This window comes from Lotus japonicus, chromosome 3 (assembly GCF_012489685.1).
Source record: "Lotus japonicus ecotype B-129 chromosome 3, LjGifu_v1.2".
Classification (NCBI taxonomy): Eukaryota; Viridiplantae; Streptophyta; class Magnoliopsida; order Fabales; family Fabaceae; genus Lotus; species Lotus japonicus.
This window is the reverse complement of record NC_080043.1, coordinates 12463939-12475022: the sequence shown is the minus strand read 5'-3', so window position 1 is coordinate 12475022 and position 11084 is coordinate 12463939. Positions and strand designations below refer to the sequence as shown.

At 39.6% G+C, this 11084-nt stretch overlaps 1 protein-coding gene across 1 annotated transcript; it reads right to left on the bottom strand.

The window, feature by feature from the left end:
* Positions 1-1419: 1419 nt before the first annotated feature.
* Positions 1420-2171, bottom strand: LOC130743619 (DNA topoisomerase 6 subunit A-like). Its single transcript, XM_057595857.1, has 2 exons — positions 1934-2171; positions 1420-1784 (listed from the first exon to the last, which is right to left on the bottom strand). Exons 1-2 carry the CDS (start codon positions 2169-2171, stop codon positions 1420-1422), a joined length of 603 nt encoding a protein of 200 aa, XP_057451840.1.
* Between the last annotated feature and the right edge of the window lie 8913 nt (positions 2172-11084).

Here is an 11084-nt window from a genome sequence, read left to right as displayed (position 1 = left end):
GAGTGGAAAAACAAATTAACAATCCACTATCTTAGTTGGAGAGCTTTATGACTTTATGATTGAGAGGTGAGAGGGTAGAATGAAAAAAAATAATCTAACAATTCACTATCTTAGTTAAAGAGTTTTATGCTAAAACTAGGGGTGAACATGGGCTGGGTAGATCCAATGAACCCGTCCAACCCAATCCGATCCAATAGAAAAAATGCGGGTTGGATCGGACAATCGGGTTAATCGGATGGATTTTACTACAACCCAACCAAGTTCGGATCGGATTTCGGATTCAGTTCAAATTCATCCAACCCAACCCAGAACCCATACATATAATAATATTTTTTTTTATAATTTTACTCATATTTAGAGTGCTAGTGTCGGAGTGATGACTTTTGAAACTTTGAGACTTAAGTATTTGTAGTTATTTGTCATATTTGAACTTAGAGTATTTGTTCGTAGTTATTTGTTACATGTTTATATATAGTTATTTCACATGTTGGAGACATCTAAGTTCTAAGTGTCATGCCATGACATTTAGTGCTGTTTTTCACTTTTTAGGTACTATTTATGTTAGATTGTTTCATGTCATTTGGTAAAAAAGTTTTATGTTTTCATGATATTTGGCTATATGTCATTTATGTGGTATTATTTCATGCTATTTGATATGACTTTTTGTGTCTTTTTCATGCTATTTAGTATTATAACATATTTAGTATTTTTTATAATTTTTTCTGAATTTACAATAATTTTTGCAAGATTTTATAATATTTCAGATATATTATTATTTTAATATAGCGACCCAATCTGAACTTCGTCGGGTTGGTTCGGATCGGGTCCGAAGAAGAAATTTGTGAAATTCAACCCAACCCAACTCAGACAATTTTGATCGGTTCGGATTTTATTTTGACCAAAATTCATCCAACCCAACCCATGTGCACCCCTAGCTAAAACGACACTTAAAAAAGAACGAAGAGAGTATATGACAAGAAAGGCTCAAGTTCTAGAGAGCCTTCCTCAATCCTAGGTAATTAGCCATAAAGTCAGCATTGCAGTTGCCACATCTCCTAATAAAAAACTATCTCGCAAAGGAAAAATCACGAGTTTTGATTTTTCGTATGTAGTAGTACCTTTTTTTTCCGGTATACAACAGCTTGAAACTTTAATATACTCACACCATCTTACGATTTTTGGATAAAACTTAAATACAACTCCTTACATTGAGTTTCATTACTCTCCAATTAGGCAATTAACCAACATAAGTTATACTCTTGAATAGAAGCTACAGTATTGAGAAAATAAGAACATTGGTCCAACACAACAAAAAGTTCCAAAAGCATGGTTTTGGCACGAGAGATGTAGTCACTGACTCAAGCTCTGAAGTGTCATGTATATGCTCAAATCATCATTGAAATATTGAAATATATGTGTTCACCTACAATCAATCCAGCCCTTTAGTCCGAGTATCTTAGGCAAATAAACTTTGCTCAAATATTGAATGTTGAGTGTCTCTAAGGACTGCAAATCACATTTGAATCCATTGTCGAGCATTAGCCACAGTTCTTGTCCCCAAATGTTATTTTCCTTCGTACACTCATCATCTAGCATCTCTTCTCCATACTTTTTGTCCGCTTCGGTCAAGAGTATTCTTTGATTATTGGGAATCGAATGCTCATTAATATCTCGTGGTAGAATTCTGAGCCACTTTATCGCCGAAGTAATCAAGCTCGAACTGTTATAGGATAACTTCTTCGACCCAAATGAGGAAGCTGACTTAAGACCGTATGGGTCACAATCTACCAACCCAAAGATGGGCAGTTTGAATGTGAGAAATATCTTCCTGAAAAAGATGCGCGTGGCTATGTCCGGTTGTCCCTTAGAGGCAATAATTACGCATGGTACTTGGTTATAAAACCCATCCTCGCATAACCTATTGTGCACTGACCTACGTATGGGTCACAATCTACCAACCCAAAGGTTGAGTCTTTCTCCACAAGTAGAACAAAGCTTGCGGTACTGTCTAGCAGCTCAATGTTCTTCATTTGACCTGGTATAGAACGACCATACATCCCCATCTTAGTGCAGTCAATAGTTTCACCATCATCTGTATATCGCAGATACCCGGCTACAAGTCCTTGTTGGGAGCAAACAAGATTCAAGTTGGCCCTGTCACATCCTACCATACACGCTATGTCGTCTACAATGTCATCCGATCGATCCTGCGTTTCGGAACAATTGGTTGTGGCAATCACGCACAGTTCTATGCAAATTAGTCTTAAGTTGTTCCTGGATTAGATTAAGAACTTCGCAAGTCGAGTAGATTAGCTTGGAATCAAATTTTCGCTCCATCCCACGCTTTTTTAGGACAAAACGGTAGAGTTCTCTCAGGTACACAGAGTTAGACTTAGTAGGGTCTTGAGAAGACATCTCCATACTGATATCGTTGAGCCCAAGGCTTAGCTCAAACTTTATCGGATTTATTATCTTCAAGAGATCCTCGCGGGACTTGGACACCACCTCAAGGTATTCGTCATTCAAACAAACATCTTGGGCATGATTTTGATGATCACAACAACACTACAAAGAAGAAAAAGGATTGAAGACCTCTAGCTAGAGGAATGAAGATTGTAATATCTAGTTGTATTGCTTTATTTATTGCTTTATGAGTATGTTTTTAGTTCTTAGGAAGAACGCCCAAGTTCCTTAGTTAATTGGCTCTCTAAATCTCTAAAATGTGTTTAATATGAACTTAAATGTTTTCATAATTAAAAGCCTTGTAAATCTTAGGAAAAAGTGATTTTAAAAGTGCTTTTAAGTGTTTTTCTGTGTGCATACAACAAGTCTGGGAAATTGATTACCAGATTTCTGTAACAGGTAACAGATTGCCAAATTGGTAAGTGCACAGTGGTAATCGATTATCACTAGTGGGAAATCGATTACCAACACGTGATTTCATGAAAAAACACTTGTTTTTCTCTCTTGGGTGAGTTCTGAAGTTATACCCAAGTCAACTGAATGCGAGAATGGGTAAGTATATAAGGCTTTCTTACTCTAAAAAACACAATACAATTTGATCGTTTGGAACAAAGTGAAGAACTTGACCGTAAGAAGAAGAAAATTTCCCTCAAGGCAAAAGATAACTCGTATGATAACTCACAAAGTCATGATTCCCAAGATGATGACGATGATGAGAATCCCACGTTGCTTATGAGAAAGTTTGGTAGTTATTGAGAAGGAACAAAGCTAAGAAGTCCACACAACTTACGAAGTTTCCTAAGAAGAATGAAGCCTCTACATCAAACAACAACTTCACATGTTTTGAATGTGGAAAGTCGGGGCATATCAAGATAGAATGTCCTACTCTTAAAAAGAATAATGGTGTCAAGTTTAAGAATGAGAAGAAGATGACAAAAAAAACATACATTGCATGGGAAAACAATGAGTTGAGTTCGACCTCAAGTTCGGAAAGTGAAAAGGAAAGTGCACGCATTGATGGCTTCCAACAATAGTGATGATGATGAGGTAAGTGATTCGGACTCTAAACCTTCCTATGTTAAATAACAAAATGCTTTTGGTGAATTGCATGAAGAATGTGTAAGGCTTTCTACATTATTTGCTAGACAAAAATTCTCTTCAAAATACAAATAAGTTGATTCAAAATGAATTAAGTGATGATAAGCTTAAAATTGATGAAAATAATGCTAGCATGAAATGCTTAAAATGTCCATCACTTGAGTCTAAAACTGATGAGCTTAACAAACTTGTTTCAAATTTTGAAAAAGGTACACCTGACTTTGATGATATTGTAGACAAAGATATGCTAATGATAGAAATGGTCTTGGTTTTTCTAGCAATGCTAAAGTTAAAACTACTTATAAGATGTTCTTTGTACTATCTATCAATGCTCCAAGTAAAAAGAAAAATCCATTTGTTCAACCCAGAAAAGCACCTTATAAGAAAATACTCAAATGCTTTTATTGTAATCAAAGTAGGCCACACACCCAATGCTAGTTATGTTTTTTTAGATAGAAATGTACATTCTAAGTAATCTGTAGTATTCTCGGTGGGTACATAAGTCTTGTAAGCTGCATAAGTAAACTTCATTTAGCAAGTCTTTGTAAGGGGGTGAATTAAGACCTTTAGAAGTAGAAGAAAAAATACATTCTAAGTATTTTGTAGTATTCCCAGTGGGTACATAAGTCTTGTAGGCTGCATAAGTGGACTTCATTTAAGTCTTTGTAACATTCTGCTTTTTCTTCTTTTTCAATTTGTACTTCTCCCCTGTTGCATCCCTACGTAGAATTTCTTCGAAATGCCCTTTAATAGGGGTCTTGAGGAAGAGAACTTCTCCAAAACTATGCCCATATGCCTCTTTTGTCAAATGATCCGCAGCTGCATTTGCGATTTCGGACACTTGTATTATTATCAGAAATTCAATCTTTTCATTATATGTCCATACTTGCTCAATTTCTTCTTTACATGGGCAAGTGCTCAAGTCGGTACTATTGATCAATGTCATCAATTGTTCGTTGTCAATATATGCATTCACATATCTCAAACTCATCCTTACACACATCTTCAGTCCTTCCAGCAATGCGAACAGTTCAGCCTCAAAAGCACCATGTTGAGATTTCCATTTATATTTTTGCAAAAACCCACGCACGAAGGTACCCTCAACATCTCGTACTAAGCCGCCAATTGGGGAAACTTTCTTTCTAGGTTTGTAACTTCCATCGGCGTTGAGCGTTACACCACCTTGAGGAGCTTTCTGGAAGCTAGTGTAGTTTCCAGATTCTGTAGAGTGGTTTGTTTGAGTGCATGAGATTTTAATTGTCAAAGCCTTAGAGAAACTCAATGCTAGTTATGTTTTTTTAGATAGAAATGTACATTCTAAGTAATCTGTAGTATTCTCGATGAGTACATAAGTCTTGTAAGCTGCATAGGTAAACTTCATTTAGCAAGCCTTTGTAAGGGGGGTGAATTAAGACCTTTAGAAGTAGAAGAAAAAGTACATTCTAAGTATTCTGTAGTATTCTCAGTGGGTACATAAGTCTTGTAGCTGCATAAGTGGACTTCATTTAAGTCTTTGTAACATTCTGCTTTTTCTTCTTTTTCAATTTGTACCTCTCCTCTGTTGCATCCCTACGTAGAATTTCTTCGAAATGTCCTTTAATAGGGGTCTTGAGGAAGAGAACTTCTCCAAAACTATGCCCAAATGCCTCTTTTGTCAAATGATCCGCAGCTACTTTGCGATTCCGGACACTTGTATGATTGTCAGAAATTCAATCTTTTCATTATATGTCCATACTTGCTCAATTTCTTCTTTACATGGGCAAGTGCTCAAGTTGATACTATTGATCAATGTCATCAATTGTTCGTTGTCGATATATGCATTCACATATCTCAAACCCATCCTTTTGCGATTTCGGGCACTTGTATGATTATCAGAAATTCAATCTTTTCTTTATATGTCCATACTTGCTCAATTTCTTCTTTACATGGGCAAATGCTCAAGTCGGTACTATTGATCAATGTCATCAATTGTTCGTTGTCGATATATGCATTCACATATCTCAAACCCATCCTTACACACATCTTCAGTCCTTCCAGCAATGCGAACAGTTCAGCCTCAAAAGCACCATGTTGAGATTTCCATTTATATTTTTGCAAAAACCCACGCATGAAGGTACCCTCAAAATCTCGTACTAAGCCGCCAATGGTGGCAACTTTCTTTCTAGGTTTGTAACTTCCATCGGTGTTGAGCGTTACACCACCTTGAGGAGCTTTCTGGAAGCTAGTGTAGTCTCCAGATTCTGTAGAGTGGTTTGTTTGAATGCATGGGATTTTAATTGTCAAAGCCTTAGAGAATATTAGGATATATGTAGTCACATGCTGACATGGCATTGCTGACATGTCAATCTGTAACAGAATTAGTTATTAGGTGTAACAGAATCAGTTACTGACTGATTCTCTCTCTCTCTCTCTCTCTCTCTCTTAGTAACAGCTTGCTACGCAAGCTTCTCTGATTCTATAAATAGCTAAATGCTATTCATTGTAACTCAACTTTTCAGAAATACAATTCAGTTTACAATTCAGTTAGAATTTCAACATGGTATCAGAGCAGGGAACGATCCTTGATCTTTTTTCTCTGGTTTCTCTTCTTCTTCACCATGGCTGGTGAAGCTCCAGAAGCTCCTGTGCCAGTGGCTCAACCATCGTTGAGTGCTTCTTCTCTGGTTCACAAGCTCACCTTGAAGCTTGATGATACGAACTTCCTCTCATGGAAGCAACACGTAGAAGGAATTGTGAGAACTCATCGCTTGCAGAGTTTTCTCACAGCACCGCAGATTCCTCTTCGTTTTCTCACTGATGAGGATCGTGAGAATGTGGTTGAAAATCCTGCGTATCAAGCCTGGGAACAACAGGATTCAGCGTTGTTCACTTGGCTTCTATCGTCTCTTTCACCTACTGTTCTTCCTACTGTTGTGAATTGTACTCAGTCATGGCAGGTTTGGGAAGCAGTGCTTGATTTCTTCCACGCACACTCGCTTGCTCAGTCCACACAACTCAGATCTGAGTTGCGATCCATCACCAAAGGATCGAAGAGTTCTTCCGATTATCTGAAGCGTATCAAATCCATTGTGAACGCTTTGATCTCGATTGGAGATCCGGTTACGTATCGTGAGCATCTTGAAGCGATTTTCGATGGCCTTCCTGAGGAGTATAGTCATCTCATGACTATTGTGAGTAGTCGCGAGTTTCCGTGCTCGATCTCGCAAGCTGAAGCTATGGTCATCGCACACGAAGCACGTTTGGAGCGTATGCGTTCGCGTCAGACTCCTGCGACTTCTCCGTCTGCTTTCCTTGCTCAGGCAGTTGCGCCTCCGTCAGCGCCACCGCAAGCGCCACCGTCTGCGCCACTTCCTGCGCCATCACCAGCGCCGCCTCCTCCGCCTTCATCAGTCGCATCTGAGGTTCATTACGCCTCTCGCACTGATTCAGAGGATCGTGCATATGAAGATCGCGATGATGATCGTTCTCGCTCCGGTGACAATCGCGATCGCGGAGGCTACAACAACCGTGGACGCGGTGGACGTGGTGGTTACAACAACCGTGGACGCGGTGGTGATCGATCTTCAGTTCAGTGTCAGATCTGCCATAAGTATGGTCATGATGCTAGCATCTGCTATCATCGAGGCAACTCTGCTTCCCCTGCACAGAATGCTCAGCCAAACGTGTCTTCCAACACACCTATGCCTTCTCCTTATGGTTTTGGCTCATCTTATGGCATGATGCCTCAGTTTGGATACTCACCTTTTCGTGGATTTCAACCTTTTGGTGCACCTGCACAGTTTGGCATGCCTTTTGCTGGTGGATCTGGTTTTCCCCTTGCATCTGGTGCAATGTTTGCCCCTGGCTATGGATATGCTTCTCCAGCATCATCCACCTTTGGTTTTAGCTTCCATCCTCGAGCTCCACCACCACAGCCTCGTGCACCACAAGCTATGCTAACTTCTGCACCTTCCACTCTAGGAAATTGGTTTCCAGATTCAGGTGCAACTCATCATGTTACTCATGATGCTTCTGCAGTTTCCGATTGTGTGTCAGTGACTGGGAATGATCAAGTGTACATGGGAAATGGTCAAGGTTTGCCTATCACATCCATTGGTTCAGCTTCCTTTTCTTCTCCCTTTCACACACACACTACTCTTCAACTTAAAAACCTATTGTTAGTTCCTAATATTACTAAAAACCTGGTTAGTGTTAGCAAATTTGCAAAGGATAATGGTGTTTTCTTTGAGTTTCACCCTTTTCATTGCACTGTTAAATCTCAGGATACTTTTAGGACTCTTCTCCGAGGCTCTCTTGGTCCAGATGGCTTATATTCCTTTGATGGCATGCACTCTTCAACATTCAACAAGGGTTCTCCTCCAGTTTCTGCCCCATCTGCCTTCTCAGTGTCCAAGCCTGCATCTTCTGCAGTTACTTCTTCTGTTTCAGTTTCAAATAATGTACCTAGTCCCACAGCTTATGACTTGTGGCATTCTAGATTAGGGCATCCTCATCATGAGGCTCTGCAATTAGCACTATCCACTTGTAAGATACCAGTTCCTCATAAATCAAAATATAACATTTGTCAATCTTGTTGTGTTGCAAAGTCTCATAGATTGCCTTCATCTTCCTCTACTACTATATATACTGCACCTTTAGAATTAATTTTTGCTGATTTATGGGGTCCTGCCTCCATTGAGTCTTCTACTGGCTATCTTTACTTTCTCACTTGTGTTGATGCTTATTCAAGGTTTACATGGATTTATCCAATTAAGAGGAAGTCTGATACCAGTTCTGTTTTTCTTCAATTTCAAGCTATGGCTGAATTGAAGTTTAGTTTAAAAATCAAATCTGTTCAAACAGATGGTGGCACTGAATTCAAACCTTTAGTCCCATATTTTCAGAAACTAGGCATTAATCATAGGCTTACTTGTCCTCATACACACCATCAAAATGGTAGTGTTGAGAGGAAGCATCGCCATATTGTAGAAACTGGATTGTCTCTTCTAGCTTGTGCTAACATGCCTACTTCCTACTGGGACCATGCTTTTCTTACTGCTACCTTCTTAATCAATAGACTACCTACTCCTGTTTTGGATAACATCAGTCCTTACCATAAGCTTTTCAACACTCCTGCTGATTATTCTATCCTTAGAGTGTTTGGAAGTGCATGCTATCCTCATCTTAGGCCTTACAATTCCTCTAAATTGTCCTTTAGGTCTAAGGAGTGTGTTTTTCTTGGCTATTCCTCCTCTCATCAAGGTTATAAGTGCCTAGCAGCTGATGGTAGAATTTACATCTCTAAAGATGTTAAATTTAATGAGTTCAAGTTTCCATACACCACTTTATTTTCTCCTCCTTGTCCTGATTCCAATAATGCACATATTTCCTCTATTATTCCTGTTGTTACTTCTGTGCCTCATGTGCAGCAACCAGTTCTTAGTCACCAATCTTCCCAGTCTACTGGCAGCACATCTCAAGTGTCTCCTGCACCACTTCAGTCTCCACAGCAGAGTCCAGCTTCTGCAGTCAACAGTTCTGCCTCTCCAGCAGCTCCAGTTCCTGGTTCTGGTTCAGCAACCACTGCATCTGCACCTTCCAATTCAGTCCCTGCCACTGAGTCTTCTCAGCCTCCACCAGTGGTTAATGTGCATCCCATGCAAACCAGGGCAAAGTCTGGCATTGTTATGCCAAGGCTTTTTCCTACTTTGCTTCTAGCACAGGCAGAACCTACAACCACTAAGCATGCTCTTAAAGACCCTAAGTGGTTGGCAGCTATGAAGTCTGAATATGAAGCTCTCATGACCAACAATACTTGGACTTTGGTGCCTCTTCCCAAGGGAAGACATCCTATAGGGTGCAAGTGGGTGTTTAGAATAAAGGAAAATGCTGATGGCTCAGTTAATAGGTATAAAGCCAGACTTGTGGCTAAGGGATACCATCAAGTGAAAGGTTTTGACTATGCAGAAACTTTTTCTCCTGTAGTTAAACCTATTACAATTCGTTTGATTCTTACCTTGGCTGTGTCTAAACAGTGGCATATTCACCAGCTTGATGTGAATAATGCCTTTCTTCATGGTGCCCTCCAAGAAGAAGTATATATGCAGCAGCCTGCTGGTTTTCAAAGTTCAGACAAGACCCTAGTTTGCAAGCTGAACAAAGCTTTATATGGGCTCAAACAGGCTCCAAGAGCTTGGTTTGATAGGTTGAAGACAGCTCTAATCAAATTTGGGTTCAGGGCAAGCTGTTGTGATCCTTCCCTCTTTACTTTCCATCATAAGTCAAGTATCATCTATATTTTGGTCTATGTAGATGACATCATTATCACAGGGAATTTTCTGCCCTTTATTCAAGAGATTGTTCAAAAGCTTAATTCTGAATTTGCTTTAAAACAATTGGGTCAGTTAGACTATTTTCTTGGTGTTCAAGTCCATCACTTGCAAGATAGGTCTCTCCTACTTACTCAGACCAAATACATTGGTGATCTTCTTGAAAGAGCAGACATGGCTGAAGCTAAAGGCATCTCTACACCTATGGTCAGTGGTGCCAAACTAAGCAAGCATGGAGCAGATTATTTTGCAGATCCTACACTCTATAGGTCCATAGTTGGGGCCTTGCAATATGCCACTCTTACCAGACCTGAAATAAGCTTTTCAGTCAACAAAGTGTGTCAATTTCTCAGTCAGCCCTTGGAGGAACATTGGAAGGCAGTTAAGAGGATATTGAGGTATCTAAAGGGTACAATTCATCATGGCTTGCATATCAAGCCTTGTTCTCTGCATTCTCCAGTAGCTCTAGTGGCATACTGTGATGCTGATTGGGGATCTGATGTTGATGACAGGAGATCCACCTCAGGGTCATGTGTTTTCTTTGGTCCTAATCTTGTCTCTTGGACCTCTAAGAAGCAAACTTTGGTAGCCAGGTCTAGTACTGAAGCAGAATATAGGAGTCTTGCTAATACCTCAGCTGAGTTGCTATGGATTCAATCATTGTTACAAGAGCTGCATGTTCCCTTCACAGTTCCCAGAATTTTCTGCGATAATGTGGGAGCTGTTGCATTAACTCATAATCCAGTATTGCATACCCGCACCAAACATATGGAACTTGACATTTTCTTTGTTAGAGAGAAGGTGCTGAATAAGTCTTTGTTTGTTCATCATGTTCCTTCCATTGATCAGCTTGCTGACCTCTTCACCAAAGCACTTTCTCCTACTCGTTTTGAAGACCTTAGAAGCAAACTTAATGTGACTGAGAAACTAGTTTCTCACCCACCTTCAGTTTGAGGGGGTGTATTAGGATATATGTAGTCACATGCTGACATGGCATTGCTGACATGTCAATCTGTAACAGAATTAGTTATTAGGTGTAACAGAATCAGTTACACAGTAACTGATTCTCTCTCTCTCTCTCTCTCTCTCTCTTAGTAACAGCTTGCTACGCAAGCTTCTCTGATTCTATAAATAGCTAAATGCTATTCATTGTAACTCAACTTTTCAGAAATACAATTCAGTTTACAATTCAGTTAGAATTTCAACAGAGAAACT